The sequence below is a fragment of the Pleurodeles waltl genome, chromosome 9 (assembly GCF_031143425.1).
Source record: "Pleurodeles waltl isolate 20211129_DDA chromosome 9, aPleWal1.hap1.20221129, whole genome shotgun sequence".
Lineage (NCBI taxonomy): Eukaryota > Metazoa > Chordata > Amphibia > Caudata > Salamandridae > Pleurodeles > Pleurodeles waltl.
Window position 1 is genome coordinate 381,156,848 of NC_090448.1, and position 24,601 is coordinate 381,181,448.

Here is a 24,601-nt window from a genome sequence, read left to right on the forward strand (position 1 = left end):
GTCAGAATAATTTCAGAAAAATACCTTTCACTGGAGTATAGGGATTCACTGATAAAATGAGTTATGGGAATATGATTGTATGTTGGTCTCAAGTTAACTCTTTGGATAAGTCCATTGCACCTGAATAAAAGATTGCTTCCAAATTGACAGAGGAAAATGGGAGAACTAGACCAGGTTTTTAGTTCCTCCTAGTGAGAGAGAAATTACTATATTACACAGTGGGCACCCTGGAGTAACTAGTACAAAAAAGTTTTAAAGATTTTTATATATATATATATATCCATCATTCATGAGTGCTCATGTTGAAGATTTTGTGAACAGATCTCACCATTGCTGGTCTGATGAGCACTGAAAGTCATTCAGGAAGGCAGTTAATTGTAACCCTTTACGGGTAATAGCATGGCATAAATGAGCTATGGATTTTGCAGGACCATACACTAGATTACCATCTGACATGAGATTTCCTGCCACATTAACAGACTAGTTTCAAAATGTATCATGTATAAATGTGTTAAAATTACTAACACTAAAAATGTGATTTTCTAAAAGGTGGTATACCAAAGATTCTTGTTTCCCAAAATGAGAGAAAATCAAATGGAGAGAGCTCACTGCTGGTTTTATTTTCAGTCTCTGTGACCGTCCTTTAAAAGGCTTAATGCCTTTCCTTAAGGGATACAAACAGTAACATGCTTCTTATGTGCCCATCTGGGTCTCCCGGATTTCTTTACGACCAGGAAAATATCCCTAATGTGCATTTTGTGGTGTACAGCACTGTTGTTTTTGGCAACACTTGTAGCATGCGCTCATACAACTCATACAAACCGTGCTGACATTTCAGGTCAGTGATTCATCTTGTGATATCTATGCTCCATAGGGTTTTAAAGACGGGTGGACCTTGTAGTTGAACAGTCATCAAAGGTTAGTGCTTGCCGTTCACCTTGTTGTGTTCCTAGCCCCTGCATGTTAGTCCTTTAGAAGTCTTTATGCCTTTCCTTACGATATACAGAGCCTGGAATAAAACCAGTACTGTGCCTTCTCTCTATTTGATGTTCTACAGTCGTTTTAGAAATGAAGATAGCCTACTAACCAAGCAAGCTTCTACCTCCCCAACCCCCAAATTGGTTTTCATTCCAACAAAGGTACACAATTTGTGTCCGAAAAAATGGGGCAGCTCTTAAAATACAAAGGTATGAAATAAGAAAAGACATCTTTGTGGCGTTCTTCAGACAGTGGTTTGGTGGAACGCTGTAAACAAATTCTAAAGAAGGTATCTAAACTGCTTTGACATCAAAGTTGGATGTTTCTGATTAAGAGAAAAAGGTTGGACTTGTATTTTGTATCCCATATTCTACATCGGGTGTTTCATTTTCCTCCCTTTTGAGAGGTAGAGCAACCAATACCAGGTTAACTCCTTGTTGGTGTGCTAGCAAAGGAGTTATCGGTTTCTGTGCAAAAAATGATGGAATGTGTGAAAAAAGCACAAGATCATTCTAACTAAGCTTGATCGTGTGAAGAAAGGAGCTCTTAAAGATTTTAATGTTGGTGATTGAATTCTCAGAAAACAATTTATGGTGCAAAAGGGTAAACTCGGTAATCTCTGAACCAATTCAGGTTTTGCTTCTTAGCAAGAGTGCTGCTTTTTTAAAAGGACATTGTTGATAGAAGAAAGGGGTGTGCTTAGTTGAAACCTAATCAGAAAGGTATTTTCAAAGGTGGCCATTTTATACATGGTAAATCATGGTTTGATGGACAGTCTGAAGAGCGTAAAGATTTGAATTTAGGTGGAGGGTCAACTCCTGCCACTAGTAATATTAATTATGAGAATTCTCTTGATAACCACATTTCAGGTTAGGTGTCCCTGTGGCTGTGACATCCATGAAAATGCCCCACAAGATGATTCTGGGCACAAAAGGAGGAAAATAACTGTACTCCATTGAGAACAAGTTCTTACAAAAGGAATGTAAAACTAATACATTTAATTACTGGATTATGTATTAATTTTTCTTCTCTTTTCTAATGTTATCTGTATGTGTTCATGCACTCCATACTTAATCATAACTTTATCATAAATTGTATTTGCTTGTTTGGGGAAAGGGAGATGTTGTGTATGGGTTGCTTGATTAAGTGATATGTTTGTCTCTGCTTGCTTGCTCACCTTTTTGGAACTTTGGGCCCAGTGTGTTCCACCTGTTACCTGGAATGCTGAGCCACTGATTTCCAGGTAACTGTTGGGGTAGTCAATTTCCAGATTACTCTGGTTCTGGGCCTTTGGATTCATCAAAGTACTAACAACTTCATAGCATTCTTGATGTTGCCAATTCACAACACGTAGATGCAAGAAAACAAAGCGTTTAGTAGGTCTTAGCTGTACATTAGTGCATGTGGTGTTTTGTCTTTGATACTTAGATTATGTCCTGGCATGACTGAGGAACAAACTGTATAATGGGGCCCGCGCATACTACATATGACACCAGGCGTGTAGTTATTTGCTATGTCTCGGTTCCTTTCTCCAGTTTATCCTAAACCATAATGAAGATGACCATGTTACATCTCCTCAAAATGATTTCCTGTTTCCCGTTCTAGGAAAAGGTTTCCTCTCCCCGCATAGGTCTGTTTGGGATCCCGCTGCAAGCACTGCCTCTTTCAGAAAGTGATGAAGCCGTCCCTCAGTGAGTATCTGTCTTCTGAGAGCTGAAAGACTGCAGGTCATACCTATCCAGACTCTGAAAGCATCACAATATAAGAAATATACATTTCAGAATTCCCCATTGCCCCAAACCTTTGCAGGAGCTCATAATGTCACTCCTTCTCACCATGATTTGGAGCTTTTGGGTTTGAAATGCGCTGAGAGTAACCTGCAAAGGGGACCCTGTTCAGTTTAGTCTGGCCTCTGACTAAAATAGCCATGGAAAAATGGTTCTAGATTGCGCATAAGTATTTAGTAATACTAAATTGTATGTGGCAGCTTTACATATTTGGTTCTAATTAAATACCCTATAAGTAGCCCTTAAAGCCAAAAATGGTTGAAAGCAGGAATAATTATTTTGATACTCGCCTAGTCCTCAGTCATCTGGCTCCATGACTCCCTCACAGCCATTTTGTTTTTGTCATCTGAGTGCGTTGTCCCAGGTTCTGACTGACGTATTTACTGGCATTGTCCCTGTCCCACCTCTGTGATTCTGAAAGTCGGGATGCTCCCCAAAGTTCACTTTGCATTTTATCTCATTATTTCCAGGTTTCTGGTGGATATTTGCCAGTTCTTGAGCCAGCATCTACATACAGAAGGTCTGTTCAGAAAATCGGGATCGGTGGCCCGAATCAAAGCCCTGAAGGTATGCCCTCCGTTTTCGTCTCCTCTTCCAATGCTCTGCAACCCTCCTCCCAGCCACCCACCCTCAAATCTTTTACGGCCCATGCATGTATATGCCATGAAGTCTGCCGATCGCAGCATCATTCTTTTAAACATACACAAGGGGAATTTAGGGCAGGGATGATACAAGCCTACCCAGGTCTGCTGAGAGCAACACGCGATAGTTGAGGAGGGTTCCGAGACCCCCACATTAATCTCATTGAATGCAGAAACGTCTGGGATCAAAGGCATAGGCAATCGCCGCTGCCTGGGCTGCAGGAACATTAGAAATTAGGAAGGCTATAGGATTTGTAGAGAAGTTACTTAAGAAGTAACACCATGAATTAGAACAATATGGGATGAGGATTAGCAGCTGCTCAGAAGGGCTTGAGGGGGTAACAAATTAACTGGTTATGCCTACTTTTTCGTTGCTATAATCAAACTACATTCCATTGAAAAAATCAATGAGTCATAAAAAGCTAGCCAGATGAAATAAAATTTGAAATTTGAGTTTTCGTATAGATGGCGTAATGGGTAAGTGTAATGAACAAGTAGATTATGCTTCTAATTGTAACCAGAAGTATGGTAACGGGTCGGTGTTCTTTAGCTGTATGTTACAAGTAATGTAATCATGAGATTTACCTGCGTCATCAAGACCTCATTGCAGGCAAGTATGTGAGTTAAGGGTGAGTGTAACAAGCAGAAGGTTTGCATGGTTGATCAGTTCTGATATCCTGCTTTGATCCGATTGATAAAAGGGTCAGAGCTCTCAGAATGAGCTGACCTAGGCACTGTAATCAAGTAAAACTCTGTTGTATCCATATCGGTTACAACAAAAGGAGAACACAGATTTATCTATGAAGTGTATATCTTAGAATGCAATGGAAGTGAAAAAAATAGTCTGGTGCTAATTAGCGTGCTTGATTTGTTTTTGCAGCAGGTCCATGCAACGTGTTTGGAATTACATTTCTTAATATCGAACTTGCCATGTTTCCAGTTTCATGTGGTTTATACGTTTTTTTTGTGATTATCAAAGGTTTTGGCAGCCCAGAATGATTGGGCTTGTCAAATGAGATGGTGTTTGTCGTGAGGTTTTGGATGTCATATATTTATATAACCTTTGACGTTATTTGAATTATCCTTCAAGAACAAACATAGACAAAGGTTCATTTTGCCGATGCTTGTTGGTTACTGGCCTTGGCAAGCGGCAGTCTTTGATTATTTTTTTATACACCATTAATGGCTCAATGCTATTTTTTGCATTTATCCATGATGGCCAATACAGTGCATCTACATGCCATATGAGGGCCATCTTCGAAGTAAAGAGCATAACATCCCACCATTGCAGTCTGCCTCCTTGGCTTTTCCAATGATAGCACATTCTATAAATGCTGGCAAAACCAACAGCATCTGTGGTGGATAGCTGTCAGGGATATGAGACAAAACGAGCCACAGCAGTGGTTGGTGTCCGAGGGAGACAGCAATACCGGTGTGGGTATAGGGTCCAGAACAAGAGAACCAATGATGATTCAGGAGGCGGGGATGGTGGGGGCTAGAGAAAGCAATGGAGAGAGGAGAGCAGGACAGTCACACATTAAGTGCTACATTTTACATGGCATATTAAAAAAAAGAAATTAAAATAATAATAAATTGTCAGCTGTGGAAGAAGACGTTCAACCACCCAAAAATCTTGGTGAAACCTAAATGCTCCCAGGGCCAAACAAAAAAAGAATATAGAAAAAAAACACTAAAGCAGGAGCAGAGAATTTAAATATAAAGAAAGCCATCGACGGTAGAGTTGAGACTGTGTGCTAGGATCCTTGTGGTTTTAGGCAGCTTCAAAAGGAATTGCATAACTTTTTGGGAGGTGTGGTTATCGACTGTTATTACGTGGTCCAAGAGTAGTGTGAGATCGTATACTGAGGAAAAGAAGTCTGTTAGAGTTGCATGTCTGGCATGGTTATTTACATGCTCCTGGGCAGGGAAGGACACTACAACAGGCGACAAGTAGGGGATCTGACCCCAAAGAAATTAGCCTTCTCGCCCTGAGAGTTTGCAACAATACAACAAACTGCTCATGCCATGCCATGTGCACTGAAATCAACAAGAAGCAATTCGAAGTTGGTGTGTGTGTGTGGAGTCAAAGCTCCACTCCAGCCCATACACAGCTCTCAAAGAAGTAGAATGCCTTCTGGAAGAGAGCATTTGAAAAAAAACAGCAGAATCTACTGGCAAGGCTGACAGGAGAAATACTGGACACAGTTATCAATATGAAACGCTAAAGGTGCAGTGACAGCCAGGTACAATGCAATTAACTGGACACAACAATGTTAGTGTGAGAAATGGAATTGTTATAGTCAAGAAAGAGAATTACATTCTATGACCACTGATAGGGCATGATGACCCAAGTGCAAGTCAACAGCCAGTGCTTGCAGAGGTTACCGATCCTGGGGGACAGCGGCGGTCATATGAACAGCATAGACTCTCAACTGTGGTAGATAAGAGCACGAAGTATGATGCAGCTGTGTTTCAGAAACCAGCACCATCATTCTGCACCGCCAACAAGTAAAATATGAGCACCAGATTGACTGCATGGATTAAGCTGTACAATGAGTTCAAAGATGCCCTTGAAGTAGGTAAGAAAATCATTAAGTATTTAAACAACCATGCCAGTGATGGAATAAAAGAGCTGAAGAAAATCTCACCGACTGATGCAATATTGTATCATCAGATCAAAGAAGCATTGGGATGCAAGTTCAATCTGATGCCAGATGTTGAGTTTGAAAGGTACATTTTTAATCATGCAGGGCCGCAAACTGGTGAAACAATGGATGAGTTTTTGAAAGACATGAGGTGCTTATCGAACACCGCAAGTTTAGTGAATTTAATGATGAAGTAGCAGTATGCCTCAGAGGCACTGATTGCTGTCTTTTCAGACTCTTGGAAGATGCATGTTGAAAGAGGTGCTCAGGTTTGGAGAAAATACTAATGGCTGCAGGAGCCAAGGATGGTGAAAAGGGAATCTGTGTTTATTAAAAGCAAGTATAAGGTAGATGAGTGCAAGTCAATGTCTTTAATGAAGAAAACGTTATTTTTCCAATGTGATTTTTCATTTTCACATGAAGGCAAATGTCCGGCCATGGGACAGACATGCAAAGGTTGAGAGAAAAAAAGCAAATTCTTAATAGTCTGCAAAGAAGAAATCACATAAGTCACAGCAAGAAGTGAAAATGGACGTCAGAAGGTTCCAGAAACATTCTACCCATGGCACAAGGCCAAAAGGGAGCACCAGTTGAGACAAATAAATCCTGACAAAGTTGATCGCTGTCAAGCTCATCCTATATAGACTCCTCAACGTCATTAAGTGCCAGCGAAGAAGATGGATGTGCCATGATGTCAACCAAGGATTGAGAGGCATGTGTCTGTTTGGCCGCTTGCAAGGAAGAACAAGTAAAAGGTAAACCATCAAACGAAACAACTGAATTCATCTGGACACTGCCCCAAAATAGCAATAAGTTAACGGTTGCTTCATAACCTTTATACTAGACAGTGGTGCGTAGATCAATATCATGCCAGTGGAGAAGTTTAATAGTTAGTCTCCTCTGCCACGCCCTAACCCGTCAAACACAAAGGTATACACGAGGGCTGCCTCCAAACAGTTGCAGAGTCCAGGGCCCTTCATAGCAATGATGTAACATAAAGGAGTATCAGTACAAGGGCCAATTCATGTTCTTCAAAGAACTTCATCTAGTGCATGCCGACTCAGTTTTGCTGCTGCTGACATGGGACTGATCTCTCAATTACAACCTTTACACTCAATCTGAAATTGTAAGTCAGTTTTTCTTGTTTCATGGCCTCAAATGGCTCAAGGCAATTAAGTTGTGACTTTACATTAATGAGGACAATTGCCCTGCTGCCCAGTGGCACATTCGAGTTGCTTTTCACTTGCAAGAAGCTGTTGAGAAAGAAGCATAAACGCTGTTGAAGCATGACATCATTGAGTGCTCCACCTGTCCCATGCCATGGGTTTCTCCCTTAGTGGTTGTGCCAAAAAAGGACAGTGGGGGTGCAGTGGGCATCTTTGCTGGTATACAACAGGCCAGCAAAGCAGTTGAGAAAGAATGTCTTCCTGGTCTACATATAGTGGACATAATCATTCAACTGAATGGTGCCAAAGTCTTCTCATGTATTGATCTAAGCAAGGCATACCATCAACTCGAGTTCGAAGAAAACTGCAGGTACAGCACTATTTTAGCGACTCATGTTAGTTTGTTCAGATACAAAAGATTGAGTTTTGAAGTGTCATCAGCTGCTGAAATGTTTAATGAAGTTATACGTCGAATAATTCAACCTGTCAGGCATGCTTTTAATCACAGTGATGACATACTGGTATTTGGAGCAACTCAAGAGGAGCATAACAAGGCTCTTATACAAACGTGCGTGTTAGTGGCTGAGGTAGGTCTCACTCTGAAAGCGGCAAAGTGTGAGATTCACAAAACAAGACTTAAGTTCTTTGGGCACATATTCTCTGATGGGGTAATGACTCCCGACCCAAATAAAGTGCAAGCACTGTCAGCTATGTGCCCCCCCAGAAGATGTCACCATGCTGCAGTGTTTCGTGGGCATGGCCAGTTATTGCTCAAGGTACGTTTGCTACTTTGCTACAGTGAGTGCCCCGTTAAGAGACTTTACAAAGCAAAATGTCCCTTTACTGTGGTCTCCTGAATATGATCAAAGCTTCAAAAGAATAAAACACGGGATTGAGAATGCTACCGATATAGCCTATTTTGACCCCAAGGTACATGCTGACATCACAGTATATGCAATCCTGGATGGACTGTAGGCAATCTTTGCTTAACATAATGGAAGAATGCTCAGAGATGCATGGTAGCTTATGCCAATCAAAGCCTGTCTGACACGGAATGTGCCTATTCTCGGCCAGAGATGGAGTGTCTGGCTGTAGTGTGGGCCTGCAAACATGTTCATGTCTCTATACGGAAAATGTTTCACTATCATTACTGACCACCAAATACTGCTCACTATTTTTGTAAACCTGAAAGCCAAAATGCCCCCTCGCATTGAGGGTGGAGGGGCGGTTGTGACTGTAAGAGCATGACTATGCAATTGTGCAGTTGTACACAAGCTGCGTAAAGATCAGAACACTACTGATTACTTTTTACGAGTACCACTCATCGTCAAAGTGCAACATCAGAATGTCTGAGGAGTAAGTTAACTTCATTGTGAGGTCCAGTATGCCAACATCCCTCAATCGAACAGATTATTGCTGCCACTAATGGTGATAAAAACATGCTTATCCTCAAAGACATCATTTCAATTCAGTCATGGAAGAGGAACACTGAGCCTTTTGCTGACTATGTTGAGTTTCAAAAATGTGCAGGATGAACTGTCTGTAACCAAGGACGATGTTGTATTGAGAGGCACATGAATTGTCAAACCTGAGAGCCTCAGACACAAAATCATTGACCTAGCCCATGAAGGGCACCATGGCATTGTAGCCACCAAAATAGCCCTGAGAGACCAAGAATGGTTCCCACACCAAGAGGAATGAGTTGAGAAGGAACGAAGAGTGCCATCTTTGCAACTGCCTTTCCCCGCAATGTGACGCGGTATTCATTGACCATGTCTGACCTTTCTGCACAGGTCTGGGAAAAAAGTTGCAGTTGACTTCTTTCGGGGCTTTAAGAATAAGAAATCATCTCATAATAGCCATTGATGAGTATTCACGTTTTCCTTTTAGTAGAGGAGAGATCATCAACAACCCATGACAAGGTCATCGAGCAGCTAGACAACATCTTTGCACCATGGGTTATCCCTGCCATTCTCAAATCTGACAATGGTCCGCCATTCAATAGCTAAGAATTCAAGGAGTTTCTTATCAGGCTAAATGTCATGCATCAAACAAGCAAACGTCTGTGGCCATGAGCTAATGGTGTCATCAAACAATTCATGAGTACCCTCAAAAGGGTGATTCAACAAGCATTGATGGAAGGAATCAATTTAAACAAGGCCCTGTGCCAAGCCCTAAGTGCCTATTGTTCAACTCTTCAATTCATAACTGCTGAGAGTCCTGCTACCTTGGTATTTGGGAGAGCCAGTGGAACCAAAGTACCACAGTGGACTGACCTGAACAATGATAGGGTTCATGTCAGACACTTTACAAAAGTGCAAAATGACAACACATGCCAACCGGCATTGACAGGCTCAGAAAACAGTCTTCGATTAAAGTTGACTGAGTCCTGGTCAAACAGAAATAAACACCTAGTTTGATGTTGAGCTTCTGAGGGTGTTGACGTGCAAAGGACACATGCTGATTGTGCATCATCCCGAACAGACATGACATACGACTCGTCAAATTTTAAGCACCTCCCTCTATTGTTGTCAGATCCTCCAATTATGAATGAGGGAACCCCACCTAACAGTCCAGAAAAAACATCAGAACCATTGGCATGGGTGCCCAGCCATTGTGCATCAGAACTACCTCATGCAACTTGATCTGGCCGACTAGTGCGAGCGCCTCGACGACTTATTGAAGAAATGTAATGTCACTATTTATACTTTTTATTTAACAAGAGGGAAGATGTAGTGTTGTGGGACTTCGCGTGCAAGGGTCCTTGTGGTTTTAGGCAGATTCAAAAAGAATTGTGTAACGTGTTGGGAGATGTTAAATTGCGGTTATCAACGGTTATGATGTGATATGAGAGTAGTGTGTGATCGTATGCTGAGGAATAAAGATGCCTGTTACAGAGCTCAGTGTGTGGTGTGGTCAATTATATGCTGCTGGGCTAGGGAGGACGCTACATCCACCATAAATAAAGGGTTGACGAGAAGCCTACTTTAAGTGCATGTTAAAGTACTGCTTATAATGCATCTGTGACAGACACCTAAAAACAGTCTGTGATAAATGAGGGGTGTAAGAACATGCCAGGTTATCAGGATAATGTCTCTGTTCCAGACTTATAATTTTATGCCTTAACGTGTTGTGGGTTTTGAAGCCATTTGGTTTGCTTCAGTTAAACCACTAGACTAATCCACCCGATGACATCACAACAGCCCAGAATTGAAAATCTGGTATTGTGCCAACATGGGACAGTTTCAGTAGCCCACTTAGAGTGAACCAGCATCCTGATTGAAGAGCAAAGACCGATTAGAGGTCAGCATCTTGATTTGGTGGATGCCAGCAAGGTTGCTTGAAATCCTTTGGCATACAAATCTGGGCTGAATAATTTCAGCTGCATTAGTAATATCAGATATGCAAACAAAGGCTTTCCTTAAAATCCATAACTAACCATGAACAGGTTATGATCCACTTACTTTAAGTCAAATTGACAGAGGTCTCAAGTAGCTCAGGTCCACTTGGCAATAGCTCATCAGGCCCAGGTTTTTAACTTTCCCTTCTGGGACTTGAATTCTGGATCTGCAATTGGGCAAGCAAAACTAAAAGTTCCAGATGCAAAGCAGAAAAAAAACATGGACTGGATGATTTACTTACACATGGAAGCTTGATAGCTCCAACATGTTCTGCATATGACCTTATTAATCAATCAGGATTCATAAAGCGCAGCTAATCACCCGCTAGGGTATCCGGTGCTTGCAGGTGACAAAGAGGCTTATTCGAACAGCGAGGTCTTGTGCGCCATTCAGAATTCCGGAAGTGAAGTGATTGTCTGGAGTTGCGTGGGGAGGCTGTTCCAGGTTTTTGCTGTGATGAGAGAAGGAGCATCCTCCATGTCTGCTATGGTAGATGTGGGGAGTATGGGCAAGTGAAAGGGAGTCGGAGGATAGTCTTCTTGATGGTTAGTCAAAGTCCAGGTGGTGGTTAATGTATGTAAGCCCTTGGTTGTGTAGAGCCTTGTCAGTGTGGGTCAGAAGCTTGAATGGCATCTCTTCTGTATGAGGAGCCAGTGGAGTTGCTGAGGTGGGGTGTGATGTGGGTTCGTTGGGGGAAGGCTGAGGATGAGTCTGTCTGTGGCATTCTGTATGGTCTGAAGTCTCTATAGGAAGAATGTGGCGATTTTCTATGTTGAGGGCATTGCGGTAGTCGTCGGCTGATGAGGGCCTGTGTCAGTGTGTCTCGTGTCTAGAGGTAGCCACTTGAAGATCTCGAGTCGCAAGCACAAAGTGAGGAAGCAGGTAGAGGAAAGAAACAGCATTGGTCTGTGATTTCATGGTGAGCTTGTCCATGATTATTCTGAGGTTTCTGTCGTGGTTGAAGGGGAGTGGGTATGGATTCTAGGTCTGATGGTCACCAGGAGTCGTTCCATGTGTTGCTGCTGTTGCCAAAAATCAGTACTTCCGTTTTGTCTGTGTTCAGCTGCAGGCAGGTCTTCATTTGGTCAGCGATGCATGTATGCATCTGTGGAAGTTGGTTCTGGTGGTGGAGGGGGGTTGTTGGTGAGTGAGAGGATGAGTTGGGTGTCGTCTGGGCAGGAAATTGTTGAGACAGTGGGATCTGATGATGTTGACCAGCGAGGTCATGTATGCTTTGAAGAGCATGGGGCTGAGGGATGCGCCCTGGGGGACACCACAGGTGATATCCTTGGGTTTGGAGGTGAGATGGATCCTCTGGGTTCTTCCTGTGAGGAAGGAGGTGATCCATCTGAGTGTGTCCCCTTGGATGCCAGTGTGGTGGAGACTTTCATTCAGCATGTGGTAAGATAGGGCCAAAGGTTGCTGAGCGGTTGAGGAAGATCAAAGCTGCTGTTTCTCCGCCGTTGAGGAGGGTTTGGATGTAGTCTGTGGCTGCAGTCAGGACAGTTTTGGTACTGTGATTGCTGTGGAAGCCGGATTGGGAGGCGTTGAGTAGCTAGTTGGGCCCCAGGCATGTCATGAGTTGCTTGTTGAAGATCTTTTCCAGTACTTTCACTGGGAATGGGACTTGCCGGTTGTTTTGGGGTTTGCTGGGATTGGTGGAGGGTTTTTTGAGTAGTGGTCTGACTTTGGCGTGTTTCCATGCGTTGGGAAATGTTGCAGTGGTGATACAGGTGATGAGCAGGGGGTGGTAGGTTCCTAGCTGATCCTTTAGTTTCCAAGGCTATGGTGTGGGCAGGGGTCTGTGGGAGCTCCTAAGTGGCTAGATTTCATGGTGGAGGTGAAGTCTTGCGTGAAGAGGATGTTCTAGTTGGTCAATACGTGGTTTGTGTCGGTTACGATGGTGGTGTATCTGTCGGACGTCTATAGGTGCCAGTTGAGGTTCGAAGTTTCTGTATATGGTTGCTATCTTGTCATGGAAGAAATGCGCAAGATTGGCGCATAGCTCCTGTAAGGGTGTGATGTTGCTTTCGCTGGCAGCCGGGTTGGAGAATTCCTTAAAAGTTGAAAAGTTTCTTGGTAGTGTTGGTTTTGATGCATGCATACAGCAAGGGCTGGCTTCTTTGCCCTCGGGCAGTGGTAGAGGTTGAAGAAGGTCTTGAAGGCTTCTCTGTTGGAAGTGTCCTTCCTGATGTGCCATCTCCTCTCAAGCAGTTTGATGTATCATTTTGCTGTTCTGAGATCTTGGGTGTACCAGCTGACATTTTTGGAGAATTTTCTCTGGATGTTGCTCTTGATGGGGACGATGCCTTTTGGCACAATTGGTGATACACATTTGTCACTCCCTGTTCAAGGTTGATGGCAGTAGCCGGTTTGGAGGTGTTGAGGGCATCCACCCAGCTGGTCTGGGGGCTGGAGATGCTACAGTGGATGATGGAGTGATTGGTCCATGTGAGTTTTATGACATAGCTGCATCTCAAGCAGTTATTTGTGATGACAATAGGGTCCAACATGTGTGTGCTATGAGTAGGGTTATATACAATATGGGTCAATCTGAGGCTGCTCATACTGTCGAGGAGGTGTGCAGTGTTGTTGGGGTTGTCGATGTGAAAGTTTAGGTAACCTAAGATGTAGTCCTTGGAGTCTAAGGCTTGGAGTGCAATGAAGTCTGGGGGTCTGTATGCAAGGGTACCGCTGATGGTTGTTTTGTCATTTGTGTGGAGTTTGAAGTTGAGATGTTCCATGGGGGTGGTGTTAGTGGTGGTGGTACACTGTATGGTCTCTTTGTGAATGATGGCTGTTCCTCTTCTCGGCTTGATGGTGCAACCCTGGTGAGTGATTTTATATCCATTGGGCATCAATATGGCAGTGTCTGGGGTGGATATGGGTTTGAGCCAGGACTTGGTGAGGAAGGCTATGTCGGGTGCAAGGGTCGCGATGAGGTCCATAATTTGGTGGATTGCTTGCATAGTGAGTGTCTTGCGAAGGGCACATGCAAGTTGGTGTTTTTGTTCAGGTGCTGAAAGTTCTTCTTTTAGGTGAAAGCTTGACTGGCCAACTTTGTTAGTTTGAATTGGTAATCCTTTGCAAATCCAGATATGCTGGTTTTAGGGCAGTCCTATGTGATGGCAAGGTACACAATCATATTTCCCCTCCATTTCAGTGTACTCACCATCTTGAACCCCCCTCCATCTTTTCTTTTGTTAAATCAATTCCTGTCATGACTGCAAACTAAGGGCCTTCCAAAGGTAGGGATCAGGTTTCATCTTTGGGAGAACTGATTGAGTGGGTAAGAGAAAGCTTTTGGATACATGAATGAACCAGGACTCTAATTTAGGGTCCAACTGGCCTGTCTCTGTATTGTATGCTGCCTAAACACAACTATTTGATATTTTCTGTGCATTGATTTGGTGGCTTTTTACAGAGTTTTGTTTGAGAAGGAGGCTTTGCAAGGCAAGAAAGCCATCCCCTCTCTTAGATTCCCCTGTTTAGGGTTGAGCCTGCGATACCCTGTTGTAAACAAAAAAAAGGGCTTGGAGCCCACCTGTTGCTTACTATTTGTTGGCTTGCATGGCACTCTTGTTTACAGCCCCACAGTTGATCACTGACCCCATATCATTTCTGTTCCTTCCTGTTGAGCAGGGACCAATCACTGATTGAGTCAACTTAATCAATGCCCTCCACTGCTCCCAACCTGAATGAGGTACTATTTTGTTCGTTTTAACTTCTAGTGCTCTTCAAACAGAAGGCGTGTGACTGGCAAAAACGTGCCCAGCAGGACAAACAAAACTGGAACATTTTTATTTGCTGTAGTTAACTCTTTTCTTTTAGTTTGCCAAGTCGTCTTTTCTCATTTTGCACTCATTTTCTTTTGTATTTTCTTCTGGGTGCTGTTCTCAATTAACAAGACTATTATCTTGTTCTAAATATTACAAAGCAACATTGCTTTCTTACGTGTAGTTTACAAAATTATGCGTTAACACCTCATCATGCAGTACATTCCAATCCACCCCTCCAGTCAAATTCACCCAACTCTAATGCACACCAATCCGATCCACCCCATTTCGTCCCGTATTCAATCCAATTCACCCACTCAAACTAATCCACCCCAGATCAATTCAGTCCACCCTACTCCAGTCCAAATCACTTACTCCAATCCATGTAATCCACACCACTCAAATCTGCCCCACTCCAATATGAAATGTCCTACCCAACTTCAATCAAAACAATCTGCCCAAAGCCAACCTGTCCCATGCCAAGCACCACAATCTGTGCCACTCAATCCAAATAAATCTGCCTCACTCCAGTCCAAAACAGCCTGTCCCACTCCAATCCACAGCAAACTGCCCCTCTATAGTCCACAACAATCTGCCCCAATCCAGTAGTCTGCCCCACTCCATTACAAATCAATCTTCCTCACTCCAATCCAAAACAATCTGCCCACTTCAACGTGCCTCACTCCAAACCACAAACTGCACGACTTCAATCTGCCTTCATCCCATCTGCCCACTCCAATCCAAACCAATGAGCCCCAATTCAATACAAAACAATCTGCCCCACGCCAATCTGCTGTGCTCCAATCTGCTCCACTCCAAACCAAAATAATCTGCCCACTCCACTCCAAAATATTCTTCCCCACTCAATCCATTGCAAAATAATCTGCCTCACTCCAATCTGCAACAATCTACCCCACTCCAGTCTATAACATGCCCCACTCCAATATGTCCTGCACCAAACCACCACAAACTGCACCACTCCAATCCAAAACAATCTGCCCTACTCCAATATGCCCCTTAACAATCCAAAACGTTGTGCCCCACTCCAATCTGCCCTACTCCAGTTCACCAACACCAATCCAATCTACCCCATCCCATTCCACACCACTTGAATCCAGTCCACCACAATCTGCCCCCCCCGCAAAAAAAATATCAATCCAAACCAATCAGACACAGGCCAGTTGGCCCGCTTCAATCCAAAATAATCTGTCCCACTCCAATCCAACCCAAAATAATCTGCCTGACTCAAATCCAACCCAAAGCAATCTCCCCCACTCCAATTAAAAATAATCTGCCCCACCGTAGTAAGCTAGCTCTCTATATGGTGCACTAAAATGAAGTACACCATGCGGAGTCCAGTGGATCCCCAAAGGTTTGCAGAGGCAGAAATAGGTAGGTCTAATGCTCTATTTATAGTAGTGATAGTGAGCAATTAGGTTTATCAAGGAGTTGTGTTAGCCATTTGATGTACTGAGAGGCAATAACTGAGACGCACACCCAAAGAATAAATCCAAGATCAAATCAAAAAATTATTTACTTCTATATATGCTTTGAACTAAATGTTTTAAGGTAAGCAGTTTTTAAATTAAAAATATTTTTAAGTTTAAAAAATCGACAGTGCAATTTTCAGAGTCTTCAATGTTAACCTATGGGAGGAACACAAGAATCTAGTTTTGCAGGTTCTCTACTTACACATCCAGTCTTTGGGATTTTAGGTCAACACCAGACTAGGTTCAAATTGATACCAAGAGTGCACCCAAAGGGGCGGCCTGGTACAGAGGTCAAATTCGGAGTCGGATACTGAATGTTAACCATTGAAGGTTGGGGGTATGAACGAAGATGCGCTGCTCACAGGTAAGTAAAGCTGTGTCAGAGGTTGGTCTCACGGGGTGCAGGTGAGCATCGGCGGTGGGCTACATGGCAGCACCAAACTTACAACCTCAGCAATACAGAGGCGGCTGGGTGCAGAGTGCCAACACAGCGTTGGGCGCCCGTGTAAGTCAGTGGGGAGTTCAGTCTTGGAAAAAGGCTGCAGGCTCGGTCAGGAGGCTGAATGAAGAAAACTCACAGCTGCCCAGGTAAGTTCTGATGCTGAGGGGTGGAGGGACTCTGATGGTCCAGCTCTCCAAGGCCCAAGGGTTCTGGCTGCAGGGGTGTCTTTGGCCTCAGGAACAACTTACCAGGCAGGTCACGGTCAGGGGGGAGTCTTCAGTTTGAGGCTGCAGGCTTTGAGTCAGAGTCTGGCAGGGATCAGCCCACAGTACATACATTCACAGGGAAACCTTCACAGGACCGCTGGGCCACATGGATGCAGGCCATGGGCATTAAATGCAGAGGTAGGTCCAGAGGCGGTTTCACGGTTCCTCAGACAATAATTTTTTCTTTTAAAGTTGGTTTCTTCTTGAACAGGTGTGCTGTTCTCAGGAGATCTTGATCTTTGCAGAAGGCAGGCAGTTCTCCAGTCGCTGGAATACAGGACAGGTCATCTTTTGGCACAAGATCGTCAAAGGCTGCAGACAGGCCGGCAGGGCTTGGGGTCAAGTCAATTGGTATCTGCAGTCTTTGCTGATGCAACTCTGTTGTCTCAAGCTCTTCTTAGGTCATCAGGAATCTGAGGTCTAGGGTTCTAGTGTGCCTCCTAAATACTGAATTTAGGTGCATTACAGGGGTGTCTGGTGGTAGCCAATGGGTTCATCACCTTTAGGGTGACTACACCCTTATGACCACTTCCTTTGGGAAGTGGGCGTAGTCCTAACCCTCTAGACCGAGTTCGTTCCAAACAAGATGGAGGAATTAAAAAAGCAGTGTCCACCCCTGCACATCCACCTTAGGAGTGGGACTGGCATTAAGTGGGCACTCATCCTAATTTAAGTCCTGCAGCTGAACGTGGGGTCAGGAACTGGGGGTCTGCCTTCTCTACCATTTGAGGAGGTCTGGGTCACTTTTCAAAGGTGACCAGGCATTTGAAGCTCCCCTCCTTGGAATCTCCATCCTGCCTGGATGAGGTGTTATCACCACTGCCCAGAGCAGGCCTTGTTCTGAGCCCTCAAGTGTGCTGGCTCTCACCTCAGGGTGCCAGAACATTTTCTAAGGTGGCGGCACTGGTTTGAACCAGTCAGTGACCACGCTTAGGGGTTGGTAGGTTTTCAGGGGGCACCTCTAAGCTTCCCTCTGTGTGCATATATAATTAAAACCATCACTGGATTTAGTGAGGGTCTAGTAGTACGAGATGTTTGATACCAAACATCCCTAGCTTCAGTGAAGCCGTCATGTACCTGGGGAACTTGTAATGACCAGTGTCCAATAAATGTACTTAAAATGGCTTCACTGGTCAACCTGCTATGTCTGAGAATTTAAAGACATAACAGGGGCATAGCTGCTCATGCAGCTGTGCGCAAACATGTAACACAATGCACCCTGCCATAGGGCTGTGAGGCCTGCCTGAGGGTGACTTACATATATTGCATGCAGTGCTAGGGGACATGGCATGCAGACTCTGTGCCATGTCATGTTTTCATTTTATCTCTGCACCAAGACATGCAATCTGCAATGGCAGCGGTGTGTTCAGTTGGTAAGAGGATCCTTGAAGGTGACACAATCTGTGCTGCAGCCCTCAGGAGTCTTCTTTAGGGCCCCAATGCCCTAGATACCAAGAGTAACATTTACTAGGGACTTACAGTGGTGACTAAGGGGTTCGCAAATTGGAAAAACGACTGTGCTGTTTTGGGGGGGAGATCTGAAACAGGAGACATGTTTAGCAGGTACTCTGAGCACTTTCAGTTGAAATTGCACCAAAAACCTGGCAAAAAGTGGGGGGACCATGTCAAGAGGCATTTTCCTACACCTACTACAATCCAAAATAGTCCACTCCAACCTGTCCCACACCAAACTACCACAAACTGCACCACTTCAGTCTGCCTCACTCCAGTCTGGCCACTCCAGTCCAAAACAGTGAACCCCACTCCTTACAAACAATCGGTTGTTCTCCAATCAGCCCCTCTCTGCCCACTCCATTCCCACCATTACAATCCAAAACTTTCTGCCCCACTCCAGGTCAACCACAACCATCCATTCCAGCCCAATCCAGTTTACCCCAATCAAATCCATCCCACTCCACCCCTCTCCAATCCACTTCTCAACAATCCACCCCATTCCAGTCCAAAATAATCTGCCCTTTACCAATCTGTCCGCACCAGTTTGCCCCACTCCAATCCAAAACAATCTGCCTCATTCCGTTCTAATCCAAAACAATCTGTCCTGCTCCTCTCCAATCCAAAATTATCTGCTACACTACAAAATAACTGCCCCACTCCAATCTGCAACACTCTTCCCCACTCCAATCTGCCAGACTCCAATACAGTCTTACCCCACTCCAACCCAACCCACCTCACTCCAATACAGTCCATCACAATCTACCCCATTCCAATCCAAAACAATACAATCAGCCCTGCTCCAACCGGTCCCACTCCAGTCCAAATCGTTTTGCCCCATTCCAATCCAAAACAATCTTGCCTAATCCCATGCAAAGCAGTCTGCCCCAATACAATCCAAAACAACTGCCCAACTCCAATCTGCTCATTCCAAACCAATCTGCCCCACTCCAGACTGCCGCAATCCATTCCACTCGAACAATCTGCCCCACTCCAATACACCCCACTTCATCCCAATTTACCCTACTCTAAACCACCACAATCAACCCCGCTCCAATCCAATCCACCGCACAGCAGACCAATTCACCACAGACCAATCCAACCCACACCAATTTCAGCCAATCCGTCTTCAATCCAATTCACCTCAACTCAATCCACTTCACTCAACCCCAGTCAACCATACTCCTGTCCAAAACAAGCTGTCCCACTTAATCTGCCCCACTCCAGTCCAATGGAATCTGCCCCACTCTAAAAAAAAAAAAAAAAAAAAAAAAAAAAAAAAAAAAAACCCTCTCCAAAACCATCTGCCCCTCTCCATTATGCTCCAGTACAAAACCATCTGCCTGTAGGAGGCTGGCCTGGCTTATAGTGGGTACCTTGCGGTACTTACACCCTGTGCCAGGTCCACTTATCCCTTATTAGTAGAATAGAGGTGTTTCTAGCAGCTTAGGCTGATAGAAGGTAGCTATGGCGAAACAGCTTAGGCTGAACTAGGAGACATGCAAAGCTCCTACTATACCACTTACATCATATAGCACAATATCATAAGAAAACACAATACTCAGTTACTAAAAATAAAGGTACTTTATTTTTATGACCGTATGCCACAAGTATCTCAGTGAGTACCCTCAGTTAGAAGGTAAGTAATATTCACAAGTTATATGTACACAAACCCAAAACAGGTAAGTAATAGTAAGAAAAGTAATGCAAACAGTGTAGAATTACAATAGGATGCAATAGGTGAACATAGGTATAGGGGAAACACAAACCATACACTCCAAAAGTGGAATGCGAATCACAAATGGACCCCAGACCTATGGGAGCTTGTAGAGGGATGCTTGGACTGTAAGAAAACAGTCCGGGTGTCCAAGATACCACACCCCAAGACTCTGAAAAGTTGGAGTAAAGTTCCCCTACTACCCCAAAAGGACACAATAGTTGTGATAGGGGGATTCTGCAAGAACCACAAACACCAGCAAAGCACTGAAGATGGATTCCTAGACCTGAGGACCTGCAAAGCAAGGGGACCAAGTCCAAGAGTTGTGATAGTGTCCAGGAGGTGCAGGAGCCCAGGAAACCCGGGATGAAGGTGCAAGAAGGCTGCCTCTGGGTGGAAGAAGCCAAAGATTCTGCAACAACGAAAAGGGCCAGGAACTTCTCCTTTGGTTGGAAGATATCCCACAGCGTGCTGGATGTTGCAGAAGTGCTTTCACGCAGAAATACTGCAAACAAGCCTGGCTAGCTGCAAGGATTGTGGTAAAGGTTTTTGGGTGCTGCTGGGGACCAGGAAGGACGAGGAAGTCGCCCCTTGGAGGAGGAGACAGAGGGGGCGCTCAGCAACTCAGGGAGCCCCCACAGAAGCAGGCAGCACCCGCAGAAGTACCAGAGCAGGCACTTAGAAGATTTGTGAACCTGTGCTGACTCAGAGTCACAAAGGAGGGTCCCACGACATTGGAGTCCAACTCCGAGGGTTGAGCACTGCAGGACAGAGTGCTGGGTACCCAGGCTAGGCTGTGCAAAAAGGAATCCTTAGAGAAGTGCACAGAAGCCGGAGCAGCTTCAAATCACGCAGTACACAGGTTTGCAGTCTAGCGTGGGGAGGCAAGGACTTACCTCCACCAAACTTGGACTGAAGGATCACTGGACTGTGGGGGTCACTTGGATCTAGCTCCTATGTTCCATGGACGACGCTAGTCAGGATGAGAGGGGACCCAGAGGACCGGTGATGCAGTCTTTTGGTGCCTACGTTAGCAGGGGGAAGATTCCATCAACCCACGGGAGATATCTTCTTGGCTTCCAGTGCAGGGTGAAGGCAGACAGCCCCCAGAGCACGCACCACCAGTAAACAGTCAAGAAAGCCGTCAGGATGAGGCGCTACAATGTTGCTGGTAGTTGTCTTGCTACTTTGTTGCGGTTTTGCAGGAGTCCTGGAGCAGTCAGCGGTCGATCCTTGGCAGAAGTCGAAGAGGGAAGTGCAGGGGAACTCTGGTGAGCTCTTGCATTTATCTGACGAATACCCCAGAGGAGAGACCCTAAATAGCCAGAAAAGGACGTTTGGCTACCAAGAAAGGAGGATTGGCTACTAAGAGCCTATCAGATGGGGTCTCTGACGTCACCTGCTGGCACTGGCCACTCAGAGCAGTCCAGTGTGCCCCCAACCCCTCTGTTTCCAAGATGGCAGTGGTCTGGGACACCCTGGGAGGTACTGGTCAGGGGAGTGGTCACTCCCCTTTCCTTTGTCCAGTTTTGTGCCAGAGCAGGGCTGGGGGATCCCTGAACCGGTGTAGACTCTGTTATGCAGAGATTGGCACCATCTGTGCCCATCAAAGCATTTCCAGAGGCTGGGGGAGGCTACTCCTCCCCAGCCCTTCATACCTATTTCCAAAGGGAGAGGGTGTAACACCCTCTCTCAGAGGAAATCCTTTGTTCTGCCTTCCTGGGCCGGGGCTACCCAGACCCCAGGAGGGCAGAATCTTGTCTGAGGGGTTGGCAGCAGCAGCTGCAGTGGAAACCCCGGAAAGGCAGTTTGTCAGTACCCGGGTTCTGTGCTAGAGACCCGGGGGGGAATCATGGAATTGTCCCCCCAATACCAGAATGGTATTGGGGTGACAGTTCCATGATTTAGACATGTTACATGGCCATGTTTGGAGTTACCATTGTGACGCTATACATAGGTAGTGACCTATGCATAGTGCACGCATGTAATGGTGTCCCCGCACTCACAAAGTCTGGGGAATTTGCCCTGAACGATGTGGGGGCACCTTGGTTAGTGCCAGGGTGCCCACACACTAACTTGGCACCCAACCTTCACCAAGTGAGGGTTAGACATATAGGTGACTTATAAGTTACTTAAGTGCAGTGAAAAATGGCTGTGAAATAACGTGGACGTTATTTCACTCAGGCTGGAGTGGCAGGCCTGTGTTAGAATTGTCTGAGCTCCCTATGGGTGGCAAAAGGAATGCTGCAGCCCATAGCGATCTCCTTGAACCCCAATTCCCTGGGTACCTAAGTACCATATACAAGGGAATGTTATGCGTGTACTAGTGTGCCAATGAGAATTGGTAAATTTAGTCACTAGCCTGCAGTGACAGATTTAGAAAGCAGAGAGAGCATAAACACTGAGGTTCTGGTTAGCAGAGTCTCAGTGATACAATTAGGCACCACACAGGGAACACATACAGGGCACATACTATGAGCACTGAGGTCCTGCCTAGACACAAGGGCTAAAACACACATATGTACAGTGAAAATGGGGGTAACATACCAGGCAAGGTGGTACTTTCCTTCACTGCCCCACTCCAGTCTGCCCCAGTCCATATCATAACAATCTGTTCTACATCAGTCTGCCCCAATCAAAAACAATCCACTCCAATCCAATCTACTCCACTCTACCCACTCCAATCTACACCACTCTACACACTCCACCCCAATCAACCCCACTCCAATCCAGTTCGTAATAATTCACCCAATTCCAGTCCAAAACAATCTGCCCAACTCCAATCGATAACAATTTTCAGCACTCCAAAACAATTTGTCCCACTCCAATCTGCCTCAATCTAATCCAAAGCAATTTGCCCCACTCAACCCTGCCCCACCCCAGTCTTCCACAATCCAATCCAGGACAATCTGTTCCACTCAAATCCAAAAGAATCTGCCCTACTCCAAAGTAATGTGCTCCACTCCAATCCAAAACAATCTAACCCACTCCAAGCCAAAACCATCTACCCCAGTCCAATCTGTTCATTCCAAGCCAAAACCTTCTGCCCCATTCCGCAACCATCTGCCTCACGTCAGTCCGCAACCATCTGCCTCACGTCAGTCCGCAACCATCTGCCTCACGTCAGTCCGCAACCATCTGCCTCACGTCAGTCCGCAACCATCTGCCTCACGTCAGTCCGCAACCATCTGCCTCACGTCAGTCCGCAACCATCTGCCTCACGTCAGTCCGCAACCATCTGCCTCACGTCAGTCCGCAACCATCTGCCTCAAACCATCTGCCTCACGTCAGTCCGCAACCATCTGCCTCACGTCAGTCCGCAACCATCTGCCTCACGTCAGTCCGCAACCATCTGCCTCACGTCAGTCCGCAACCATCTGCCTCACGTCAGTCCACAACCATCTGCCTCACGTCAGTCCACAACCATCTGCCTCACGTCAGTCTTTTTGCAATCCAATCCAGAACAATCTCACTCCCATCCACAACAATCTTCCCTGCTCCAAACCAAATATGCCCCACTCCCATCTGCCCCACTTCAATACAAAACAACCAGCCCCACGCTAATCTGCCCCACTACAATCCACAACAATCTGACCCAGACCAGTCTGCTCATCCCAATCCAAAGCAATCTGCCCCACTCCACAACAATCTGCCTCACTCAATCCAAAAGAATGTGCCCCACGTAGATCCAAACAATTTGCCCCACTCAATCCAAAAGAATGTGCCCCACGTAGATCCCAACAATTTGCCCCACTCAATCCAAAAGAATGTGCCCCACGTAGATCCAAACAATTTGCCCCACTCCAACTCAAAACAATCTGCCCCAGTCTAATCTGCTCATTCCAACCCAAAGCAATTTGCCCCACCCAATCTTCCTCACTCCAACCTAGAACAATCTGTCCCTCTCCAATCTAAAACTTTCTGCCCCACTCCAGTACAAAACGTTCTGCCCCACTACAGTCTGCCAGACTTTAATGTAGTCTACTCCTCTCCAATCCACCTCACCCTAATCCAGTCCGCACCAATCAACCCCTCTCAAATCCAACCCACACCAATCTTTCAACCCACATCCAGCCTAGTCCAATCTATCCTACTCCAATCCACCTCACCTCTGTGCAATCCACCTCAATCCCTTATTCCAATCATAAACAATCTGCCCCACTCAATCTGCCCTACTCCAGACCAACAGAATCTGCCCCACTCCAATCAAAAACAATCCACCCCACTCCAAAACAATCTGTTCCTCTCCATTCTGCTTCCCCCAGTACAAAACAATCCTACCCACTCCAATCCAACCCCAGTCCACCATACTCCAATCCAGAACAATCTGCCCCACTTAATCTGCCCCCTCCAGTCCATTGGAATCTGCCCCTATCCAAAACAATCTGCCCTGCTCCATTCTGCTCCGCTCCGCTCCACTCCAAAACAGTCGCCCCCACTCCAGTCTGCCCCACTCCAAATCATAATGATCTGCCCTACTTCCATCTGCCCTAATCCAAAAAATCTGCCCCACTCCAATCCAATATAGTCCAACCTATACCAATCCATTAGACCCCAATCCAGTTTACTGTTTTTCAATCCACCTCACCCCAATTCACTCCAATTCAATTCACCACAGTACACCCCAATCAAAATAATCTGCCCGCTCCTATATGTCCCACTCCAATCCAAAAGAATCTGCCCCATTCCAAAATAATCCACCTCACTCCAGTCAGCCCTACTCCAATCCAAAGGAATCTGCCCCAGACCAGTCCTAAAGAATCTGCCCCACTCCCGTCCAACGGGGAATCTGCCCCACTCCCGTCCAACGGGGAATCTGCCCCACTCCCGTCCAACGGGG

At 45.4% G+C, this 24,601-nt stretch overlaps 1 protein-coding gene across 2 annotated transcripts in view; it reads left to right on the forward strand.

Moving 5' to 3' along the window:
- The window catches only part of LOC138259339 (uncharacterized), a 640,620-nt gene that overhangs the window by 189,668 nt on the left and 426,351 nt on the right, over positions 1-24,601 (forward strand). For both annotated transcript variants that reach the window (XM_069206979.1, XM_069206981.1), the window contains 2 exons: positions 2,584-2,669; positions 3,236-3,332. In XM_069206979.1, the coding sequence (XP_069063080.1) occupies positions 2,584-2,669; positions 3,236-3,332 (183 nt within the window). The remainder of the gene's footprint in view (positions 1-2,583; positions 2,670-3,235; positions 3,333-24,601) is intronic.